We start from the raw sequence: 25,345 nt of genomic DNA, 5'->3' as shown, positions 1-25,345 counted from the left end.
CTTGAAGGAAAAATTCCATGGGTTAGAGAAGACACCAGTAGGTTTATTTGATGAGGTTGACCTTGATGCCACAGCTATTCCATTGAAAGTGAATTTCCAAAGTCAGATTATTCATTCTCTCCTCATCTCTTCGCAGAATAAACAGGACACGCAGGGTGCATTGTCTGTTCAAGATAATCTACTCAGTTAGACCTCTCTGTCCCTCAAGATGTGCTCATAAAGTTGCGGTAGACACCTAAGAAGGCAACATCTCGTGATCAATTCTTTTACTTTCAGGTGTCCTAGTGGTTACATGGGAAACTACTGTGAAATAGGGCTTTCGAAAGGCATTTCTCCAGGAACAAGTAAGTTTTAAGAATGTGAGCCAGCTGGAAATACTTCACAGTGCCTAAATGGAGTGCTGTTTGTATTCTGTGTAACCTGGTCTTTGAAGAATGTACGGTCCCAGCTTCTATAGCTATGACGGGCGTTTCTCCTTCGCGTGTTAACGTGTTCTCTTCCTCTTCCTCCCCTGATGGCAGCAATGGCCGTGCTGTTGACCGTCATCCTGATCATCATCATTGGAGCTCTGGCAACGTTAGGATTTTTCCACTACAGGAAAACTGGCTCCCTTTTGCCCTCTCTGCCCAAGCTGCCAAGGTCAGTTTCAGTATGTGGAACACTGATTTTAGAAGCCTGTGCGATGTGACCATGTGAAAACAACAAACTTAGTTGTTGTTGTTTTTTAAGTTCAAAAAGCACCCTACACAGCTCACCTGTTCTGCAGAAACAAAACGTAGTGCACTTAAAGCAGTCACTTCAGATCACAACTTCTTAATCAAGTGCTTCTTGGAAGCCTGAATGCATATCACAGTTTAGAGTCCAGGTGGTTGTGCCTACTGGTGGGCGTTCAGGTGAAACCGGAGAACAGTCCGCGGAGTGAGGGGCCAGGCTTCAGTCCCGTGAGTGTCCGGCTGGCCCTCTCTTAGATGCCAACCTTTCGCACTTCCAGGTAGCCAAGAGAACTTACCCCACATTTGAAGTGTCCAGTCAGAGTGGAAATGAGCATTTCCTTTCAGTAAGACTTAGCAACATAGAGGAAAGTGTACTGTTGCAAAAGGTTGTTACGAAAAACAATAACACTGTTTCCATGACTTCTTTTCAGCTTAAGCAGTCTTGTCAAATCCTCTGAAACTGGAAATGGGGTGACCTTCAGATCAGGGCCCGATGTCAATGTGGATATCGGGGTACCTGGATTTGGGCCCGAGTCTGCTATCGACAGAGCAATGGTGATGGTGAGTGTAGTTTCTAAGGAACTACTTGAAGGTTATAATTTTTACTGTTTAATAGAAGAAACATGTCTTATAAAGAATAGAATTAGCCCTGGCCAGTTTGGCTCAGCGGTTGGAGCGTCGGCCTGCGGTACAGAGAGACCCGGGTTCGGTTCCCGCTCAGGGCAGGTACCTCGGTTGCAGTTTGTCCCCGGCCCTGGTTGGTCATGCGGGTGGCAGCCACTCAATGTGCCCCTTCACATCGATGTTTCTCTGTCTCTCTCTTCCTCTCTATATGAACAAAAAATGGAAAAATGTCCTCGGGTGAGGGGAAAAAAAAAAAAAAAGAATAGAATTAACCTGGGGGGGGGGAGACAACATGCCTCTCAGAATGAATTCTTCACTCTACAAAGTTAGAAAACATTATGGTTGTTGCAGAAATGTGTCTAAAGATAGTAATAAAATTGAAACTTACCCTTGCTCTGTGCCACTGTTGAATTGGAATCCTAAACAGTCTTAATAAAGTTTAATTGGAATTTTACACATTCTTATGATTTTTGAGAGAGGAGAGAGAGGGAGCATGATAGTCTCTTTTCATTTGATGACTGTGTGTGTTTAAAGGAAAGAGTAGGGAACTCTGTGTTCCCTAGTAACAACTTCTAAATATGTAATAATAGGCAGGGAGCTTGATCTCTCTGACCCTCACTGCCCCCATCTGTAAGATGGGTATACTAATACCTCCTGTGAGGACCAAATGGATATTTCATGAGTGGACTAGTGCAGGATAATCAGTATAGGGAAATCATTTTCAGTATTCTTCCTTTCCTCCAAAGCTTTCATTGTTGCCCCTGCCTAAAAGCACAGTATTCTCTATCCTTCCTTCTTCCCCCTCCCTCTTCTCTTCTTTGCTCTTTTCACACCATCTCCCCTTTCTCTGTTGTCCAAACCCAATCCCCAAGTGTTAAGGTGCCATAGATATAGGAAGAGTATTTTCTTTTTTTTTTTGAGCTGATTAGCTAGTGCATTATGTTACTGTATTTACAGCAGTGAATTTCAACCGGTGTGCTGCAAGAATTTTTAAAACATGCCATACCTGACTATTTAGTCAGGGGCATTGACCTTTACCCCCTTAGATTGTCAAATAAAAAATGACAACAGCAAACACAACAATAGCTGTTCGGTGCAAATGAATCAAAAGTATACCTATTTTTTTTTTGTCATATCAGCAAAAAAGGTATTTTTCAGTGTGCCGCAGAATTCTAGGAGTTAGTTTATGTGTGCCATGAGATGAAAAAGGTTGACAGTCGCTGCTTTACACAATGGTTTGCCATGTGGAGGTCTTGTGTCTCTGCTGGGGTTTATTTATTTATTTATTTATTTTTGCCTTTTGCGGGGGGAACATTTGACATAGCACCTAGCATGCTTCTGGGCATGAGGAGAACACCCTCCTCTGTGTGTGAACCAGATTAGTATAACACGATCTTTTTTTCCTCTGTCAGAGTGACCCCTTCACCATGGAGATGGGGAAGCAACCCATAGTATTTGAAAACCCAATGTACGCAACCAGGGACAGTGCTGTCAAAGAGGCTCAGCAAACGCAGGTGAGAAGTCACACAACCCTTTCTTTCAGGCGCTGCTACTGCTGGACCTTGTTCTACTGGGTAATGAACACCCTCTGGGGGGGGGGGGGTGTCTCACCTTCCCTCTACGGAAAGGAAGCAGGTGGTCCAATCCTCAGCTTCGCTATCTGTAGTAACAAGACTGACCCAGGACACAAGACCTGAATACAATCAGAATCCTGGTCTGTTGCACAGCTATTGAGATTTGGCAACCATTCTAGGGGTGCTGACCAAGAACCCTTGCGTTCTGAGCAGTCAGAGCTAGAGGACTCATTCTGAGTCCATTCAGAGGCTCGGCAAACACGGTGTCTGACTCATGGGGCTCCCTATAAATATTAGTGAAATGAATCAGTGAAGGATTGTCAGGTCATCATGCAGAGGTTTGGGGGCTGGCTGTACCTCTGGGTTCTTACTGTTATCACAAATGTGAGATTTGAGGTGACCTTCCTATGCTTGCCTTTCTCATACTTTTCTGAAGAATAAAAACGTCTCCAAAGTTGAGAGGCAGATGCCTAACTTTCTTTTGGTGAAGCCCCACTACTCGCTCAGCTTCCAGAGGAGCCAGAGAGATAAGAGAACGAAGCAAGGGAGACACTCAGTAGTAGGTTAGGATCTACAGCCCTTCCAGTGCCTGTCAGCTGTCAGCTGTCCTTCCTTTGTCAAAACCACTACGGCCTCAGTAAATCCAGTTCCATTCCTCAAACCTAAACTTCTTTTGTATTCACAAGATACTGGTACATTTTAATACAAGATAGAAATGTTTATTTTATGAATAGCTTTCTTAAGATCAGAAATATTTAAATCTTGAAAGCATTTTACCTAATCTTTTGATATCCAGCTAGCAAAACTTTAGTCCCATGATAAAACAGATAGGACATTTAATTTGGCATTTTCACTTGAAATAAAATGAGGCCGTGTTTACAAACACATACCCAAATTCAAAAAGAATGAAACAGTGAATGTAAAAATACAGGAAAAGGAGTGAATTTCTATCCTGTAATTTATTGATCATATATCCATGGTAATTTGGATTTACGAGGGAATGTCCAGAGGAGTATTAATTCCATTATGCCTCATTTAAAATATTCAACCCCTGGTCGTTACAGAATAGTCACACAGATGTAAATTACCATATAGAGAATATAGCCAATAATATCATAATAACTATGTATGGGGCCAGGTGGGTATTTGAAACATCGGGGGACCACTCGGTAAAGTACGTGATTTTTCTAAGCACTGTGCTATATACATCTGAAACTAATCCAGAATAATATTGAATGTAAACTATAATTAAAAATTTTAAAATATAAAAATGTGACCCCTGTTAAGCAGTCCTCTAAAATTATTAATTTTATTCTAAATATCCAAAGATAAGATTCTCAGTTCACCAATGAGTTTGGGGATAATTCATGCTCCTTTCCTAGGATTTTTGCTGCCAATGTACAACCAGAGTATCTTTTACCCCAAAATATGGTCAATAGTGGAGTAAAGGGTGCAGAGAAAATAATAGAAATTGCTGTTACTAAGTGAGGATGTGACCAGCAGTGCATGTATTTGCCTCCTGGGATTAAGGCATGAGATAGATGAATCAGTGGCTGGTGCTCCTGATTTTGGGGAGATGGGAGTGGTATTTATTCCTGGGCCCTGGGGTCAGTTTCATATAGTAAAGTTGGTGCCTGACTATGTTTGTGGGAAAAACAGAACCAAAGATTTAATAAGAAACTTTACATCAAAATTCTTTCAAAACTGGATAATGGCCTCTAATATTTGTACAGGTGACGGTGACTGCACCTGAAAATGTGGATAACAAGAACTATGGAAGTCCCATAAACCCTTCTGAGCTAGCTCCAGACACAGAGTCAACTTCCCCAGGCGCTGATAAAACTCAGGTAATGGGCTAAGCACTGAAATGACACAGAATTTGGAGAGGGTTTTGGAATTGCTGACTTTATGTATCCTAGGCAAACTATGGATACATGCATATAGAAGACCCTATCCTCTCCTGTGTAACACAGTTTTCCTACAGTGTACATCTTTGTTCGCTTAATAATGTATGTAACTGTTCTTAGTCCTACACTGTCACCTATGTTCACCACTAGATGGCACTAATTTATACCCTCTTCTTCTATCTGTCCTTTTGTCTAGCTGTCCAACCAACATAATTGCCCTCAATGTGCCAGGCACAGTGTTTAAGACTAGAGATTAAAAGGAAAACAAACAAACAAAAAAAACAGACCCTACTAGATAGAGCTTCTCTGCTATTCATTCCTACAGGTCCCTTGAAATTTTTAGATTTTTTATCTACAGAGAGAAATTCAATAAATACATTTATATAAACTTTGTATTAACGGATGATGCAGCACTGGTTTTAATGGACACATATGAAGCTATCTAAGATCTAGCTGTGTGATTCCGGGCAAACTCTTTTACCTCTGGGCACTACAGTCCTTAATGTTTCTCCTTCAGGGCACTGTGGCATACTGGTTGGGATGGTTCCTTGTGGTATAAAACTATCCTATGCATTGCAGGACATTTTAGAATTCCTGGCCACTATCCACCAAGTGTCATAGTGTGGCCCTCAATGCACTGTGATCCCAGGCACTACCCCCTTCCCAGTTGAGAACAGTAGGATCCAGAATGTCTCAATTCTAAGGTTCTATGTCTTCTGTGAAATAATACAAAAAGCACAAGTCTAAGGGTAGTTAGAAATCTTACCATTTTATACAATCCTTATTTCCCAAACTGCATAATCTAGAAACAGAATTTGCATTTGCAACGTTAATCTTGGAAGTCATTTTGGATTTTTAAGTACTTCAGATATTGGTTTCTGTTCTGCTTGTTCAGGTCAAAATAAAAGTTGAACTAAATGATGCTAATGAGAAGACCTTAAACAAAGGTCTCTTTGTCCACCTTTTCATAGTGCATTTTTTCTTCTTCTTCTACACACACACACACACACACACACACACACGAATGTTGTGTTAGAGATTTCCAGTTTTTCATTTTTCAAGGGGCTGAATTTTTTTTTTTTAAACTACATTAAAAAGTGGATTTTGAGGATTACTTTCCTACCCACACCAGAATATTTGAACATCACGTATTTGGTTCCCCGAGTCTGACGCAACCCCAAAGCAATGTGACATTTTCTTCTCGGTCCCTTTGGAGTGGAGCCATCTGCTCGCCCATCGGGGCCTCCTCTCAGCCTGAGCAGGAAGGGGTGTGGTGGGACGCTGCAGCCTCTGCCCTGCACATCCGTCATCAAAACACAATGAAACTGAAAGACTCTCTCAAATAAGAGTGGATCTTCCCCAATTATAGTCCTTCTCTTTCTCTTCTCCATCTTTGTAGTATGTCACTTCTGCAAATACCCACCTTTTTTTTTTTTTTTTTTTTAGTGAGTTGAGGCTGAGGCCCTGTAAGGTCAGTCCAGGGACCGTCCTGTATCTGCTGCCTCCGGGGCCCGAGATAACAGCCAATGTGGCTTAAAGTAGCAGAGGTTCTTGGTCAGGACCACCCTCGGTTGACATTAATGTGCCAAAGAGGCTCACAAATGTATCTTTCAGGAATAAATCTGTTCAAAGGACTCAGAGTTAAGACCATGAACTCCTGTAACTCAATTCTGTCATTTTCTGAAAGTCGTGTTGACATGCATTGGATTTCCCACGGTGATAAAAATAAAAACCACTGCCATTTCTTTGGTTAGTAATTGCTTAGTAGCAGGTAGCCATTCCGTACCAGAGCAATGTGTTGTGACAGTTTGGGCCTTTCCCACTTGAGTATAAGTTTCCAGAGGCCAGGCTCGGACAGGAATGTCTCATCCTCCCTTGGCGGTGGCCGTGTGTAAAGCAGGTGCACACTTAAATGTGGGTTAAAAGGAATCGTCTCTTCCACTTCTTTTGTAGTCATGTGCCCCCGCCCAATATGTCCCTGACACAATATGTGCTCCTTCACATATCGGCCCCCTATTTTCACAGAGCAAGGGGCACCATAATACAGGAGGTGTCTGTCCCCTGGCCCCTTTCATCCGGCAGCCAGAGTTGTGCCAGCACTGCCACCAGCAGCAGCTCTGCAGCAAGGCAGGGCCACCGTGAGAGCCGGACGGTTTCTCTCTGGGTTCTTTCGTTTACGGGCTTCGGAGTCCCGTAGCCACTACGACTTACTTACATGGTCTTGCTGTGGTTCTATTTTCTCATCTGTAAAATAAAGATAATAAGAGCACCCGGATCACAGAATTATTGAGAAGATTAAACAGAAACTGCAAAACTCTTAGAAGAGTCCCTGACACAGAGCAAGCTCCCAATACATGTGGGCTGTGTTTGTTATCGCGGTTATTACTATGGTTGCAGGAGGGAATGATGAGGGAAGAAGGGGGATATGCTCGAGTTGACCAAGGATCAAGATATCACTTTACGAAATGAGATTTACAATCTGGCTCTTTCCTTAAAATTTCAGGCAGCCCCTGAAGAAGCCTCTTGCTAGTCTCTATCAAAGTTTCTAGATGTTATGGACACAGATTCTATAAACTATAAATTTCAAACCAAGGAAGTATTTTAAAATTGTTAAATGAAAAGAGCCCAGAGAACGGCAGTTACTGTTCAGGGACCATCGGAAGAAGAATTGAACAATTTACCATATGGCCATACCACATGGTCTTAGATCCCAAAATGCTTATTCCTTCAGTAAGAAGAAATTTTAAAACTTAGATGTGAGGAAGAAACCCATAAAAAAATTACTGACGGCTTTCTGATTCCCCTTTTTCATTTAGGCAACAAAGTGGAATATCTTCAAACGAAAACCAAAACAAACCACCAACTTTGAAAATCCAATCTATGCAGAGGTAATCTTTAACAATTTTTCTTGGACAGGCATTTCTTCTTCGCAATAACTTGCTTGGTTCAGTTGAACATACAATCGGAATATTCTGAGCACACTGGCAAAAATGTGTCTGCTTTACACAAAACGGTTTCCGGTCATGTTGGGGGAGTCAGTGGCTAATTTATGTTTCCTTGTGGTCTCAGATGGAGAACGAGCAAAAGGAAATTCCTGCTGGGGCCCCACCTTCGTCCCCTTCTCCCCCTGCTAAAATCCTCACGAAAAGAAGCCCAGCTCCTGCCTACACTGCGACAGAAGACACTTTTAAAGACACAGCGACCCTTGTTAAAGAAGACTCCGAGATGTAGCTGTGCTACAGTTATTTAGGGAATAATTAGAAACACACTTTTGCACATCTATTTTTTACAAACAGATGAAAAAAAAAACATTAACATTCAGTACTTTATTAAAAAATATATTTTCCCCTGTTCACCTGTAGTTAGACATGTCTGTGGAAACTATGCCTTGTGTGTCTTTTTTTTTTTTTACTTAATGCCATTTCATATTTTTACAATTATCACAATGTACTATATGGATATCTTTGCACTGAAACGCTGTCTAAAGGTAATGCTATAAATATATTGTACATTTGTAAATTCGGGAAAGATGATCACATCATTAAATTTGCTAATAAAACTACCTGCTGAATTGGTTGGTGGTCATCACAGTAAATGATCCAACAAGGAAAGGAATTGACTTGGGGTCCTTAGCCACGTCTAAAGAAGAGGTTCTACTCGATTCCCTGTAGAATTAGCCAGGAAGGGAATCCAGGCCCCACTCATGGGTCCATTTTTACCCATCAGCACTTAATGTTCAACACCACAGGTACCTGATTAATAGGTATATTGATAGAGGGCACTGTGTGCTGTAGAGACATCTGGATTTGACTGTAGACACCTCAGATAATGCAGAAGGTAGAAAAAGCAATTCAGTTCCACCCTTCTGCATATTTGCCTTGTCTGTTTCATGTGTGTCCTAGTCGTCAAGGCAACATCTTTATTGGTAGCGTCTGTGAAAAAATCCCATGTCATTAGGTACAAGTTAGTCTGCAAAGAGTTTGTATCTGATCAAATCAAATAACCTGTTTCACTTGATGGATCATAGGGCAAGTCACCCTTGCCTGGCATCTCAGGTGGTCACCGACCTTAGAAACTGGATCTCAGTAGCTGAATTATTAAAACCAAATCTGTGTCTTCATACAGTAAGGTGCGAAACAAATACTGGTTAAGCAAAGCCTCGACTGGGTTTTTGTTTCTGTGTGTGAAAATATCATTATAATGACTATTTATTTCCTAAGCTGAACATGAATAGAAAGGGAAATCGTTCTTATTGAGCCTTTTTTAAAGGTCCTTTGGCTAAACCCTGCATTTATCAGAATGCACTGCAGAGTCCAGCTCTTCTCCTGAGTAATGGGTATAGTCTCTACAACCGGCACCATGGCAGGAATATTCAGTTTTCATACATAGCATTCCTGGGTCTCTGTGCTAATATTGCACATGTTTAAAACAATGAATGAATGAATGAATGAAGAATGAATGAATGAATGAATGAGATGTGTACTACTGATTATTTTATGCATTTATTTGTTGCTCAAATTTTGAGTGCTCATTGTAATTACTTTGAAATGTATTTTGATTAGAAAAGCAAATGGAAATGATGCTGCTGAAAAATTTCTAATAAATGTGTATTTTATCAGACTGCTCTTGTGTGCTTTGTGTGTGTGTGTGTGTGGTACATGCCCCTAGTGGGAACCGAACCCGGGACTCTCTGGTCCGCAGGCCGATGCTCAACCACTGAGCCTAACTGGCCAGGGCTCTTGTGTGCTTCTTAAGCCCAGGTCATGCATCTTGTGTTCTGCTGTGCAGAGAGCGTGTGGCTTCCAGTGCTAGGGAACAGGGAAAGGGCTCAGAGATGCAGAGGAATGTCTAGAGCATTCAGCCTATCAGGCCTGGCGGGGGACCTTAGAAAGAAGAGTAAACCAACCTAAAAGAGGCTTCCTCTAGGTTCCCACCTGAACTCTCTGGATGGGCAGCGCCTCAAATTGCCTTTCAAAGTCAATCCCACCACGCCTTTCCCTTCCTCACACCCTAGGCTGGGAACCAGGTTCCCCATTTCAGATCCAAGTGTGTTCCAGAGCGTAGCGTGAAGCACCCACTGAGGGTCTGGGGGGTGGTCACAGCTGAAGAGGGTCTTGTTCAGAACTGGGATTCTGCTTCAGTGGGTGTATGTTGATGCCTTAACTCTGGGGTGTGAGGGCTGCCTCAGAAGCTGAACCCCAAGAGTGGAAGGAAGCCAGCTTGTGCTGGAAATGGTTACAATTCCCAGCTTTGTATTTTCTCTGGGGCTTTAAGCTTTAATAAGAAATCATTCTGGAGGATTTATTTTTTGAAAATGAGTTTTCCGCTTCAGTTCATTTCTGGGTGTACCCCAGAAAGGAATCCAAGCTGCTGCTGGGATCCTATCCTCTGGGGCCACCCTCCGGGGTGGCTCTCCCAGTTTGGGCTGTGCCGACGCCCGCCTCACCAGCCACAGCGGCTGTCCAGCTCCACCAGGTCAGGGCACTGAAAAGCTGATGTCACTCATCATTGCATCACATGAAGCAGGTGAGATTTTACTAGCAGACGTGCATTAGACCGCACACTGTGAAATCACAGCCGCAGCAGATGTGCCCACTGAAGGCTCTCGCCTCAAACCCGTCACCTGCTTCTGGGGTTTCCCATTGATCCTTTTCTTCTGCTCCCTCACCCGCCCGCCCGCTCACCTGCCCACCTGCTCCCTGCTCACTCACCCGCCTGCTCGCTCACTCACCTGCTCGCTCACTCACCTGCTCACTCACTCACCTGCTCACTCACTCACCCGCCCGCCCGCTCACCTGCTCGCTCGCTCACTCTGTGTTCTACCAGCACCAGATGCAGACAGAGGCAAAGTCCATGGCTTTAAAGAAAATGTGAGAGAGGAGAACGTTCTTTTTTATTTTTATAAATGGTACATATATACTTCTAATCCTTACCAGAGGATATGCTTATTGATTTTTAGAGACAGAGAGATCAGTTGTCTCCCAGCCTCCCATACATGCCCCGACCAGAGACCAAACCTGCCACCGAGGTATGTGTCCTGACCAGGAATTGAACCCGTAACCTTTTGGTGTATGGGACAATGCTCCAACCAACTGAGACACCCGGCCAGGGCAAGAGGAGAACTTTCAATTGAGAATTCCATCCATTAACTTGTTTTCTTCCTCTGAATTGGGACAGGACCACTATTATTTGATTTTCGAAAAGGAATAGCTCAGGCTGACTCAAAGATAATTAAGAACTACTTAGGCCTGGGGTGGGGGATGTGCAAGCTTTCTGGGTGTCCTGGAGAGACCCCTGGACCTGCAGCCTGCAGCCCTTGACTGCCCTTGACCTCCCAGCCTCTCTTCGCCTTCCCTCCTGCGTCCATCGAGCTCACAAGGATCGAGTTGGAACGAGGATAATGGATGATTACGTGTTTCCTTATTGAACACTCTTTTAAGAACATAAAGCATAAAATTGCTTTCTTCACATTTGTCATTTGCTTTGAAATGATCCAGTATGTGTTTTGTGGAGAGGACAAGGAGCAGAGTATACATACAAAGACATGGGCCCCGAGTCAGTGATTGCTGAGATGGGGTATGGGGTGCATGGGGTGCATCATACTGTTCTCTCAGCCCTTGTGTATGTTCGACATTTTCCTGAATGAGTTAGATACTCACATCTTTTGATTGTTACTGACCTCATCATCACTCATGGATCCCTTCTTTCAGGATCCAAATCACACACATTCACCGGTTACCACCATAGCACTCAGCTCAGTATTCTCACCTCTGTTCCAGGCACCAGGGATACAAATAATAAAAATAATAGCCAGTGGCACGTTTACCAAGTGCCAGGTTCAGTTCTGAGGACTTGACATGCTTTCTCTCATTTCGCCTTTAAAACAATCCTATAAGGTAGGTACTATTATCCCCGTTTTACTGATGAGGCAGAGAGTGGCTGAGCGTCCCAGCGTCACACAGTAGAAGTGGCGGGGCTAGAATGTAAACCCGGCCTCAACCCTGCACGGTGGCGCTTTCTCAAGGCCCTCACAGGCCAGTGGAAGAAACGAATCCCAATGACGTGGTTCTGAAACACAGGAGAGCGGGCAGTGCTCACCACAGATGTTCAAGATTGACCTTGATGATGGATTTTGCCAGCAAAGGAGTTCCAGGATGAGGGGAGGCAGAAAAGACAACGTGGGCTAAAGCAGGGCAGGGGGGAGACACACCGGTGTTTCTGGATAGCAAGGAGACCCGTATCAACACAGGCAACGGCGCTTGGCTTCAGAGCATGGAGAGGGGTGGTCACCGCAAATCAGCTTGGGAGGAGGTTGGTTGGGCCCACACTGTGGAAGGTCTTTAGTGCCTTGGAAAGGAAGGCCAGCGTGGGAGGGCATTGTCTCGCACTACCAGGGCTGCTCACCATGGCCACCGCAAGGGGCGGGTCCCAAACAAAGTCACCCAGGCAAGTCAGCTCGGGGAGGTTACCACCTGCTGGCCCCTGCAGCTGTGAGCGTGCTCAGTTGCACCTCGTCTGTGCCGCTCCTTCCTGGACATGAACCCAGGGCACTTGGTCTGAAAACCAACAAGCATCTGCACTCGCTTGGTGTCCATGCTACTCTGGGCTAAGTGGGAGGAAACAAACAGATGGGCCTCTAGAAACATCCGTAGCCATTGGGTCCCACTTAGCTGCAATGTCGCGTCATGGAATGCTGTCCCCGGCTTATGCAGACTAGAGAGAAAGGGCACATATTCCTGCCCCTCTGGTAACTAGTTTCCTTTAATGATAGTCAACTTTGCAACCAATTACTGTCATCACAGGGCCTAGGACATCTTCCGGCCGTCAATCTCCCTGCGCCTTACCTGCTGCTTCTCACCTGCTGCTTCTCTAAAGGAAGGAGGCGGCCCTAGGACCCAGAGTGAAAACAGGCTTATGAGGAAGCCTGGCACAGAGGGAGCCCTCCACCCACAATAGCCATGACGGTGATCATTTATTAAGTGACAGTGAAGAAATGAAGTTTTGTTTTTTTTTAAAGGAAATGTATTTATAAAAGCTCCTTGGGTGATTTATTTATTTACTTTTAATGGTCACCCGAGGACATTTTTGCATTTATCTTCAGACAGAGCAGGAGGGAGAGAGGGGGGAAGAGAGAGAGAGAAACATCAATGTGAGAGAGACACATCAAGTGGCTGCCACCCACACGACCCCAACCAGGGCTGGGGACAAACTGCAACCGAGGTACATGCCCTTAGAGGAACCAAACCCAGGTCTTCCTGGTCCACGGACCAACGCTCTAACCCCTGAGCCAAACCAGCCAGGGCTCCTTGGATAATTTTAATGTGCAGCCAGGGTTAGAACTACTAATCTAAATAGAAGTGGCTAAACTTCTTTAGATTTTAAATGAAGGATGTTATGGGGTGGTCGAGATTTTATCTGGCCCTTTGAAAGGGTGTGCGTATCCCGTCTGCAATGAGACTAGAGTGGAGCTGATAAAATGTCAGGTCTCCTCTTATTGTCATTCATGGGTGACAGGGAAGGTAAAACACACGCATGGACATGAAAGATGGCTGAAAACCAAGGCTGAGAAAGGCAAGGTGCCTGTCAGGTCAGGTCAGGGGACAGAGCCACTTCTCTTGTCCCAACAACCCAGGCGTGGGGCCTCCCACAAAATTCCCAGCGTCTGGCCCCAGACGTCCGCTGAATTAAAGAGCATGCAAGTTTCCAGACTCCTCCAGGCATTTCCTTTAGGTGCATCCTATCCTTTGGTTTTCTTCACCCACATTGTGGCTGTATATGTCCAAGCTTTCCTGGCACTAAAGAGACTTTGACTCCAAGGCAGGTAGGATATGGTCTATTTCCAAGAGGGAAATGGTATATTTACTCCTTCTAGGTTTTTGTTTGTTGAGTTTTTTATGTTTTGGCAAATTCTAAAAAGAAAGCATCTGAGAGCCAGCCTTTCATTTTAGAGAATCAGTGTCCTGAAGCTGTCCTTGGGGCAGTGCTTCGCCGGTCTCCCACGGCGCAGAGGGTGCACTTGGCAATGGAGACTGTTTGCAGCAGACAAGATGGTTACCCACCTTGTGAAGGCAGCGCCTGGGTGCAGGTGGGGCGAGTGGGTTCACCAGCGCCGGCCCTGGCCGTGGGCCTCCCTCCGTGCAGCTGACACAGACCCCGCCCCGGTGGCGAGCGGCACTCCCGGACAGAGCAGAGCTGTAACCCGCAGCCCAAGTGACCTTCAGCGGGTCCTTCCACCCCCTGCAGATTGGAAGCTTTACCTGGGAAATGAAGAGGTCGGGCAAGGTTATCTCCAAGTTCTCCTCCAACTTTCAAGCGTTATGTTTCCAGGCTTTATCTCTACTTCAATCTTTATTTGAGATATAGTTTGTTTCAGACTCACTGCTGCTGTTTCGGTAAGTTCTAAGCTTGATGCAGCCACTCCAAAGAAGGCAGATTCAATGACATCATCTCGATTTCTGTCCTCAAACCCCGACTCTGTCTGTCTGTAGGTGAGCTATCAGAGGTGCACTTTAGGGAGTTCTTTTTGGAAGTACGTGAAAGCCCGCCTGTCCACTTCAGGGCTGAAAGTTGCCAATCGGGGTTCCTGTTTGCAGGAAACACATGCAAACGTCATTTACAGTTCCAGGGCTCAGGGGCCTTTCATGGGGCCCGGGGCCCATACCATTTCCCAAGGCACGAGAAGGGACCCTAGGCAGAGGGCGAGAATGGCCCCGGGAGCAGGCAGCCACGTGTGAGGAACTAAGGACACCCTGTGGACTTCTGACGCCATGTGCGGCCCGTGAATGGTCTTTGGACTAAAGGACAAATGAACCTAGGAGTAAAATAAATGAGTCATGATTTTCCGTTGTTTGAAAGTTAAACTTGATTTTTTAGATTGTGGTAAAATGCATTTTTAATTAGCAGTCTAATATCTGGGGCTCTTTCTGTTTTTGTCTTTCCAGATGCCCTTAGAAGGCCGCCTATAATTACTTCTCAGAATGCGTCTAGACGCTGGCGTTAGTGTAAAGCCGCCAGTGTCGGTCCCTTAAGTAAATGGCCACCAAATCCCGGTTTAGGACTCAGCTTTGGGATCTTGGAAAGTGAATTAGAGTTGGAGTCACGGCTATTTCCCTAATTAGCTGGCTGACCTCGTACAAGCTGTTCACTTCTCTAACCTTGTGTTTTTTCCCTCAAAAAAAAAGGGTGATAGTGAACCCTACAGGGCTCTCTTGAAGGTAATATTATTTATTCATTCACTCAATAACTACTGAATAAGCATCTACTAGGTACCAGGGGATACTCTCTAACAGTAACAGCTACAATTTACTGAGCACTTTATAGGAAGTAGCTCATTGAATCCTTCTGGAAGCCTCATATCTAATTTTTTTTTTACCATTTTACAGATCAGAAAACGGAGATAATGAGGAAAGATTCTTTGTAAACTAGAAAGCACAACATAACATGCTTTAGCACAAGATTGTGACCTAGGAAAGATTTTCCTTTATTTCCTTATTATAATTCTGTGGCTTCTTAGTGACCTCCCTGTCTAGCAACAACAATAACGGCAGGTATTTACTGAACGATTATTACATGCCAAGACCTCTTCTAAGCACCTTCCAAGTATTAACTCATTTCATTCTCCCAACAACACTATGGAGTAGATCATTATCATTGCCACCATCCCCATTTTACAGACGAGGAAACGGAAGTAGGAGAGGTTAGATAACATGCACAAGGTCTTACAGCTATTAAATGTTGGATCCAGGACCCTCACTGAGCCACCTGCTCCCTGGTGTGCTCTCCACACCATTACACCACCCTGAGTTCTAACCCAGGCTGGCAAGGGGATACCCCGCCCTAACCCACACTGACCCACTCTCTCTCCATTCCCGTTCCACTCTGCTCTTCCTGCCCAGCAGCTTCCTAGTCTTCAAATCTTTCTTAACTCTCATCAAAATTCCTGTCCGAAGGAAGCTTTCAGTGACTTGTAGCCTACCAAGAGCAGAGAAATCAATTCCAGCCCACATGCATTATCATCTTGCCTTCAGTTAATACAAATGCAATTTAATAAAAACCCTTGGAGGAGAGGGCTTCGGTCACACGAGGGGCCTCCCTGTGCGAGACTGGCTTTGGGGTGCTCCTTCCCAGGTCAGGTGCTGGTTTCTCCAGCTATGAAGGGCCAAGCCAACCCTGACTGGCTGTGCCACCAGCATTACCTTATTCTTTGCACGAGGTGTTAGCATATAAATATATAACGAAACAACGCCCTGGTTTATTCTGTGGAGAAATAAATCTGCTAGGACAGGCTGACTGTTAGTGGTATGCCTCCTGCTGTGTCTGATCCTGTAAGACAAGACGCTTGTTGCTGGGAGACAAAAGAAGCAGATACATGTGAAAGGGAGCTCCTATCAGAACGGAAGGTGGAGTCAACGGCTCAGTGAGCTAACCCATCCTAATTTTTATTAGTACTTTCCTGGGCAGATCTCTCTTGAATCAAGTGAATGCATGCCTTCTTTTTTACCCTCACAGACTTTCTAAGCTCACCTCTATCCTTGTCCCACATTATAATCATCTTTGATTCTCTCTCCTATCCTGGGTGAGTATCTCGGGGTCAACGGCTAGCTTTCACTCCTATATCCATAGCCCCTAACTTTGCATCTGCCACTTAATCGACGCTAAATACACATCAGCTAAGCACATAAATACAGTCATGCAATGATTAATAGTGGGGATATGTTCTGAGAAATTCATTGTCAGGTGGTTTTGTCATTGTGTGATCAGAGGACGCACTTACACAAACCTGGATGGCATAGCCTGTTGCTCCCGGCTACACGCCTGTACAGCATGTTACTATACAAACACGAAATTAAAACAAGCGCAAGAGAAAGCGATGCAATAAGGTGACACAGTGAAGATGTATGAGGCGACTGCTGGCGTAGCACGGCACACTGTTTTATGGCCAACTTTTTTTTGTAAGTAAAGAGAGTACACCAAAAACTAATGATTAAAAGTACAGTAAATACATAAATCAGGAACATAGTCCTTTATTATTATCACCACTATTATGTACTGTCCATAAATGTGCGGCTACACTTTTACATGATTGGCAGTGCAGCAGGCTTGTCCACATCAGCATCACCACAAACACGTGACTAAAGCGTTGTGCAGTGACGTTAGGATGGCCACGATGCCACCAGGCCACAGGGACTTTTCAGCTTCATTATAATTGTGGGACCACGTTGCTAGGGGACGCCTGATTGTAAAACAATGGTTAAAGGCGAAGGCAGGAGAGAAATCCTTTCGATGGATCCGGAGCCTGCAGGGAGGGAAGTGACGCCAGGGGCTCACCCCCCACCCCACCCCCCAGGGCGGCTCAGAGAAGTCCGTGCAGGTGATGCTTTTTTGGTCGCAGAAGGTACCGTGTAAATTTATATCTTGACTTTTTTCTTCTAAGCTCTGGGACTTATGAAGGCTTTTACTGGAATAGAATGGTCAAATGTTGCTTAAAAGACATCTGAGGAGTCCGCCTTGCAGCACTCCAGGAGGATTGCCGAGAGGAGAGGAGCCGGTGGTGAAGACGGGCCTCGGCGCCCCAGAGCCCGGGCTCACACCCCCAGCTTCGTTCTGAGCCAGCGCTGTCTCGGGCTGTTACTGAGTCTCTAGGCACCTCGGGTTGTCACTGAGAAAAAAGGGGACGCGAGAGCAGCCGCTTCTGGGTGGGTGTGGCCACCAAGTGAGACCCTGCCCGGGAACGGACGCTCCCCAGGACAGTCCTGCGCTCACTGCTCTCGTGCGCGAGGACCGCCGAGGGGCGCTGGAGGCAGACCCCTCGGCCCAGGGCCTGGAGCCCCGCCAGGCCGCCGAGCATCTGAGCGGCCGCCCGCGCACTCCTGGGAGGACCGCAGCACGGGCAGCCCTCACACTCGCTCTCCAGAGGGTTCAGCTGCCCTCCTTCTGCGGCTCAGAGTGAGGGCGCGTCCCGGCACGGGGTCTGTGGCAGCAGGGCTAAGGCTGGCGCCTGGAGCTGGCTCCGAGAAGGCCCCAGCCTGGGTGGGGTGACAGGCTGAGGGTTCAAACAGCAGGAGCCCTGGAATGCTTGAGGGGGGCCATTAGGTCCTGGGGGAGGGGTGCCTAGGAGCGAAGGCAGGAAGCCAAACACACAATGTGCTTGGTTTGTTTTAGGAACTTTCCCAGGGCCAGCTCTGTACCCAGAAGAGGAGAAAGATGTTTTCTTCTTATGTTTCCTATATTCCCCTCCCTCCGGATTGTGTGACTTCTGTAGCCAAGTCACAGAAGAGGGCCGACTCCATTTAGTTGTACAGCTGAGCCACGTTTGGTTCAATGGGCTCTTGCTGACTGGAGAGGGATCCAAACCACCAGTTGACACATTGTTTCCATGAGAAATTTATTTTCAATTCCACACATATGATTAATGGGATCGGTCTCAGAATGAAACCCATTCTATACCCTGTCCTGGATTTGTCCAGACAAATCGGGGCTTGTTTCTGGTGGTGGGCACTGGGGCTTCTGTTTGCATAATAAAGACCTGGCAGGCCCCCGGGGAGACTGCAGGCAGATCTGACACTCAGCCCCTTGGCAGGAGGTTCTCTGATACATTGGGAGGGAAGCAAACTGCAGGCCAGAGACACACCTGCTCCTTAGCATTCTAGAAGAGTTCTAGTAGGAGAGGAACTCAACTTGAAGAGAGAATGAGGGCACACCAGCTTCTCTGGAGGCTAGCTGAATTCCAGCAGCAAGGGGCACCTTGAGAGTGGCAAGTCTAAGCGTTCATGTTCTCTGCCAGCCAGGCTCCTAAGGGGCCTTGGGCACATGCCTGGGGAAAGACACTGAACAGCAGGGATGGCCGAGGAAAGATGCGCAACCCTGTGGGTGTCCAAGAGACCCAGAAGGAGGTCCTTTATGGGCAGGGTTCTGTCCCCTGGGAGAGCTGATACAGGGACCATGTGGGGTGGGGAAGCGTGAGGATGACCAGGTCACTCTTCAGCAGTGGAGGACTGACCCGGTCACCCAAGGGATGCAGGCTGCTGGGAGAGGACCATGGGTAGGTGGCAGGACTGTGGGTCCCCTGGCTGCCTCAGGAACCCTGAGCCTCACCCACCCCGCTCGAGTGCAGCCTAATTGGCTCCTATCAGAACTACAGCTACTCTTACAAAGAAACTTCTGGGATACACAACTTTTGAAATGTGGGGATTTGCCCATGGGTTTCAGTTTGGGTTCTCCTCCAACCTTCCCTCTAATGAGGAAGACAAGGAAAGACTCTGAGGAGCAGGTCAGGTGGGCAAAATGGACCAATCAGGTTCTGTAAAGTAGGACTGTCCAGTTCGTTGCCTGCCTTTTCGTGGTCGCTGCGGCAAACCGATTTGACAGCGTTTCACCCAAAGGGCAGCCAGACGGGCTCCCCACAGCTCCTTCCCTCCTCCTGCCTTTAATAAGAATGCTAGGGCTTGTCCAAGGATCGGAGAAAAAGGAATGGGACGTTGGGGGCGGACCCAATGCAGAGATCCCAGCGCGCTATGGGGACCTTGTGTTTCTCTAGAACATTGTGGTTCTGTTTACAGATTACAAAATATGAAATTATCTTTAAAAAGCATGCCAGCATGTCCTAATTAAGGCCAACAACGAAAGCCTAGCAGGAAAGTTGCATAAGAGAAGTTAAAAGAGAAGTCTGACGCTTAAATTAACCAGTGGTTTCCACCCCACCGGCACCCTTGCCCCACCCCATAAAGCGAGCTGGCAGGAAAAAGGCACTTGTGTCCACTGCCCTGCAGGAGCTCAAGGCCCTGCGGTGCTGCCATTGCTCTTCAGGGGCAGACAGAAGGCCAAGGCCAAGGGTACCTCCCCTCCGCCAGGAGTTTGCTGTGCCCTACCGGGCTGGAGGACAGCTCAGTGCTCAGTGTTGCTTGTGATCCTCTGTGCCCTTGACAAGGTCTTTTCTGGTCCCTGGGTTCACTTTTCCCGTCGAGAAAATGTGACTCCTAATACCTGTCCCGATCTCAATAAGGAGATTAAATCCAAGAAACATTGAAAGGTGTTGAAGGCTCAGAGAAGGTTTTCGGGAAGGGTGTGCCTAAGAAGCAGCAGGTGCATAGTGTTTGTTTCACACAAAGGCAAGGTCAGGTGTGAAAGACAGGAGGAGAACTAGGGGCTGGGAGCTGGGGAATGTTGTTGGAAGGGTGTATGGGGGTTGGGGACACGGCACTAATCTGCCAGCCTGCAGAGGTGGGGCCTGGGAGGGTTTCTACTTTATTCGTGTTGGCATGATGGTCATGTTCCATTCAACAGGAAGGCTGCCTCTTCTTGGTTCTGCTCTAGCAGATACAATGCAGTCTTTGCCCCATCTCTCCCCTGCAGCTGATGACTCTGTCCTTACGGAAAAGCTGAAACCCCTGCTCACCCATATCAAGGCAAAGACATGCCCAACATGCTGATTCCTTTCAAAGGGTGCCAGGAATTTTGAAGATGGGTGTAATTCATCTTCTAAACACGTTTTTTGTTTCTTTACCATTCAGCTGTTTGTATTAAGTTTGGTCTGACAGTTGATTCGGGCTTTATTTAAATCTCCCTGTCTGCACAGGCAGGGTGGGTCAGTCTGTCAATACCTGCTGTGTGCCTGCTCCTGCCCTCAGGGTGGTAGTGACAGGGGAGCCTTACTACTCGTCCGTGCCTTGGAAAAGCAATGGATAACGATGCAAAGTCCTTTTTCATAATTATGTTTAGCCAGCAAATTCCCCAAACTCATTGTCACATCTTGTTATAAAGACGTGCCTGCCTCTGAGGTGCCTCCTTCCAAGCCCATCTCCAGAGAGCAGGCGAACAAAGGAAGGAGTATGGAAGCCAAAGTGATTATTGGGACCGGAGTGACAGGATGGGGAGACTGGAAGGAAATGATACGCACAATTAGCGGCCTGGCAAGTTTACAGACATTGCTCATTAAGCCTCCCCATGATTTCGCTGAATGCGTTGATGGGGGCTTTGTAGCAAACTTTAGCTTTTTTATACGTCTTCGTAGCAATGAAAATGGTGCAACGGAGGTTGATTGACAGAACTGAGTGGTGCCCATTTATCCATCCTGAAGCTTTTGTTAGACAGGGGAGGTGGAAACGTCTTTAGCACTTAGTGGCCCCTGCTTCTCCTTGAGACCCCAGCCGTCTTTCTGTCTCTTCTGAAAAGTGCTTTGGCTCCAGCACAGGAAGGTCAGTGGGAGAAACTAAGTGAAGGTCAGACCATTTTTTCTTTCTCTTCTATTTTTTGTTAGTCATGGTTAGTGGCTGAATATTTAAAAAAGATCCAAAAGCATGAAGTGGCAGACTTGAGTATCTGCATATTCATGTCAAACCTGTGTTGCCAGCACTGTGTTATTTCAAAGGGTGTTGCCAAGAGCCCAGTGTTGAAAGGCCTCAGCATGTAGGGGGCACCTGGGGCCTCTGCGTGGGGCTTTGCAAAATGAGAACACCCTGCCCCTCCCCTCCTTTCTTCAGCTCTCTGGGCTTCCCCGGGTAGAATGAACAACAGCTTCTCCAAGTGGCTGACTTCACCCATCCATGCTCCTTTCTCCATGAAGACATGTAAGCACAGTGCGCTGTGGGTACAGGGGAGGGGCAAGACTTTGGAGATGGGGGTTCTTTTCCCTTTATGCCTTGAAGTACTTTTGATCACCTTTTTAAAAAATTACATTTATCATTAGCTGCTTGTGATCTGTGTTATACTGGGTTGTCTTAGAGACTAGCAGTAGCAGGGCTGGGAGGAAAATGGTTTTTCATGAGACAGGGGACCTGTTCTTTGATGGTGTTCTCATAGCACTGAATCAGGGGCATGTTGAATTTAGATGGTCTAAAAGGAAGAATTCTCCATTAGGAAAAGCTATTTAAAAAACCACGAGTTTGTTGCAAAACATGGTAGATTTTGATCCATTAGAATTGATACTTCTTAGAGGTAGAGGACAGATTATGTTCCCAATAAAATAAGCAGGAACTGCAGGACCCTTCCTGGGAATCCCAGGGATTTTGTGGGCATCAGGCGCCCCCTTGTGTCCAAGTGGCAGCACTGGGCTCGCATGCTTTGATTCTGACCAAAACGGAGCACAGTTGCAGGAGTAAGGAGAGGGACTCTCACTTAATTTCATTTGTTCTTGGGGCCAGGGATGTTGGAGGGAGTACTAGAGGTAGGGAGGGAGTCGGCTTCGGGATGCGCCTTGGCCAGTGCCGGGAGCCGCCGCGCCCTGCACCCACACCGCTAAGCCGGCGGTGCCCAGGCTTTCTCGCCGGCACCGCAAGGAGACCAGGCCCACACAGTGGAAGGCGGTGCATCTGGGAATTAAAGATACTAGAGCCCAACCCCACTTTAGCTGCTAACAGACGGTGTGACCCTGCACTAAACACTTTCTGGTCCATAGCAGCACCTTCACAGTGGCGGCCAGAAGAAGTGTATTTGCAACTTGCTGTGGGGGTGAGAGGACCGGGGAGGCCCTCTCAGTGAACCCAGCCCCTCCCCTCTTGCCTGTCCCTCGTCCCAAACATGAAACAGCGCCCTTGATCCCATTCCCTCGACGCTCGACGACCCGGGCTGGCTCCATGAACACGCGATTTCCGTCTATAAAAATAGTGTAAAGGTTTGTGGGGCTTTTTTGCTGCTTTTATTGATTTTTACAAAGTAAATCTCCCTCAAACTTGACCCTAAAAGAGCTCATGCAACCATTTCCCGCGGAGATGGGGCCGTTGGCTCTCTGACAATGAAGAGAAGCGGCTGCGCTTTTGGCCTTCGCGGTGGGCGGTGCGCGGTGCGCGGTGGGCGGTCAGACGAGGTGCGAGGTGCGAGGTGCGGGTCGCTAATGGGCTGGCCGAGCTGCCCCGGACTTCCCGACGCGATCTGGCCCACACGTGCCTCTGGCCGCTCTGGGAGCCGAGGGTAGATTGCACTCCAATGCAACATCAACATATTTTCCTAACAAGTGTCACACCCTGTTTGGTTTTTAGTTTTCCCTTATTTTTATTTTGGGCAGCTTTCTATCACAGAAGAGTCCAGATGGATTAGAAATGCTCTTCCGCCTTTCATGTTTACTAAGGAGGCAGAAAAGAGGACTTGCTGGCAGCTTAGGTGGTAGAGCTAAATGTGCAAATAGTTGCCCTGGCCAGTGGTTCAGTGGTTAGAGCCCCCGCCTATGGACCAAAGAGTCCGGGTTTGATCCTGGCCAAGGGGCCCCAGCCCAGGTTGGGGTCCTGCCGGAGGTAACCAATCTGTGTGTCTCTCTCACATGGATGTTTCTCTCTCCCTCTCCCTCTCCCTCTATGTGAAAATCAATGGAAAAATATTCTTGGGTGGAGATTTTTTTTAAAAGGTGAAAATATTTTACTGACTCACTTCTCTTATTGTAGCTTTATCTACTTAAAGAAAAGGGGAGAAATTAGAACACATAAATAGATCACTTTGAAAGCTTGCCTTGTGTGTGGAGGAAGAGGCAACAGGGCACCCACTAGTGTCTGATGTACCAGGACTGAGTTTCAGGTCGATCAGGTGTGTGTGTGTGTGTGTGTGTGTGTGTGTCTTTGGGCTTGACATCCAACCTTTCCCAAATCCCTAGCTTTCTCTTCTGTAAAATGAGGCATTATGAGAGCCCCTACCATAAAGTTGTGGAAAAAATTGTGATAATGCATTATGGCACACATTTGCATAAAAAGTTTTCAATACATGGTATGTCTACTATTATTCATTCACACTTTCTGCGTTAACTTATTCTGGGCTCATACTGTAACCTTCACAAGCTTCCTTGGCAATTTACAGAAGTACAGGTGGTCTTACTTCACTTCCTGCTGAAATTGAAGAACAGTTGCTACTTTAACCATCTAGGGATGAGATACAGAGGGAGGTCTTAAGCAATCTTGCAACAGGACACTCTGCCAGCCCCCCACTTGGCTCTGAAAACAGAAGGTGCTGAGGAAATGCTTGTTACTTAGCCTAGAGCCACACACAATGCTGTCAGGACATATGCCAGCACTTACAGGTGCCGGCACCCTCCCATGTTCCCTCCTGCCAGCACACTGCTCTGAGACCTAAGGGGTGTCCCAAGTGGGGTGCCCCTGGTTTGCTCTTAGTTTGGGTTTTAATGGAGACATTTGTAACTAAGAGCCATAAGTCAGGTCCTCCAAGTGATGGTTTTGTTGTCATCCCCAGGCGCTGCTTTGCCACCTAAAGAAGAACCAGAACATCTAATTGTTACCCTGTTTATTTATTCCACAGTGTTCAAGTGCACATGATGGCTCAAGTTCAACACCCAATCACAGTATTCCCTGTGGTTTCCACTGCACTTCATCGCACTGTCCTAGGAGAGTACAAGAAGAAATACAGCTATGTCATTATCTGAATGAACAGTGAAGACATCAACAAGCTGATGGCAGCACAAAGATTTTGTATGAGAACCTGTTCTTGCACCAAGATGGTTGTGGTGGTTGCTTTTTAATAATGATAGCTTTCACAGTTCAAAACGCTATATGGAAGACCCAGTGAATCAACTTTACTGATAAAATATATAACCTCTCATTGCTGAGACTTGGGTGTTCTAACAATGTGCATGAGCAGGCATGAGCAGGCATCTGTTGCTGGTGGCTGCCTCTGAGAGGCTGTCCAAAGAGGCAGTGATGGCCCTCACTGCTACCCCCAGCTCTAGGCACTGGGTAAGTTGAGTAAGCTATCTGAGCCCTGATCTATGTAACCACTTTGCAAGGTTGTTGTGTGAGAATTAAACAAAGTAACAATGTATGCATGACAATGAACACAGTATGGTAGTTGCTCGGTATTTGGTAATATCATCATCATCATCATTTCTACAGCTCTTCAGGGATGATGCTGTTGGGCTCTTAGCCTTGTATTTTGTCACTCTCTGGGGTCAGTCTTTCTTCTACATAACAGACCTCTCTTACCTCACAACAGAGGAATATATTTCCTTGCTCTGTTCCCTCTAGTCCCTTTCCTTTAAAATGAGAAGTTGGGTCCAAGATCCGAAGGGCCTGTGACTCTGCCACTCTCGATTCTAACACCCTTCAAGTAACTGTCAGGCCAGTTCTCCACCTTCAGACTCAGTCCTCTGTGGTGACACACCTCAGGTGGGACTCTCCACAGAGTGGGTGCCAAGGGAATAGTTACCAGCAGATATTTTGAGTGGCTGGACTCCTCCCTTTCAGCATCGAGTGCTCTCTTGTAGGTCCAATCCCTTCTTACCACACCAAACTCATGAAATGAAGAACAGAAGCTGCTCTTCTCCTTGTCCTTGGCCATCGACTGAAATACCAGGCCAGGAGTGGCTGACCTACAGCCAAGTTCTGCCATGAACCTAAGCTAATTCAGAAAGTTGCCAACACCTTTGACAATGAAAAGGAAAATAACAATAGCTAACGTGCATTGAGCACTATGCTAAGCTTTGACATGAATTCATTAATTTAATTCTTATAACTGTCTGAAGTAGGCACTCTTGTTATTCCCAGTCTACAGATGAGGAAATTAAGGTTTGTAGAAATTGAGTAACCTGCCAACTGTG

The 25,345-nt window shown here is 46.4% G+C and overlaps 1 protein-coding gene across 1 annotated transcript in view; it reads left to right on the top strand.

The window, feature by feature from the left end:
• Window positions 1–8,112, top strand: part of LRP2 (LDL receptor related protein 2) — a 202,744-nt gene extending 194,632 nt beyond the window's left edge. The window contains exons 73-79 of the mRNA XM_036254951.1: window positions 277–344; window positions 522–639; window positions 1,145–1,274; window positions 2,750–2,851; window positions 4,645–4,758; window positions 7,635–7,706; window positions 7,888–8,112. Coding sequence (XP_036110844.1) covers window positions 277–344; window positions 522–639; window positions 1,145–1,274; window positions 2,750–2,851; window positions 4,645–4,758; window positions 7,635–7,706; window positions 7,888–8,049 — 766 coding nt within the window. The 3' untranslated portion in view covers window positions 8,050–8,112. The remainder of the gene's footprint in view (window positions 1–276; window positions 345–521; window positions 640–1,144; window positions 1,275–2,749; window positions 2,852–4,644; window positions 4,759–7,634; window positions 7,707–7,887) is intronic.
• The last annotated feature ends 17,233 nt before the right edge of the window (window positions 8,113–25,345 follow it).

The sequence above is a fragment of the Molossus molossus genome, unplaced genomic scaffold (assembly GCF_014108415.1).
Source record: "Molossus molossus isolate mMolMol1 unplaced genomic scaffold, mMolMol1.p scaffold_m16_p_11, whole genome shotgun sequence".
NCBI classification, from domain to species: domain Eukaryota; kingdom Metazoa; phylum Chordata; class Mammalia; order Chiroptera; family Molossidae; genus Molossus; species Molossus molossus.
This window is presented reverse-complemented; position numbering and strand designations above follow the sequence as displayed.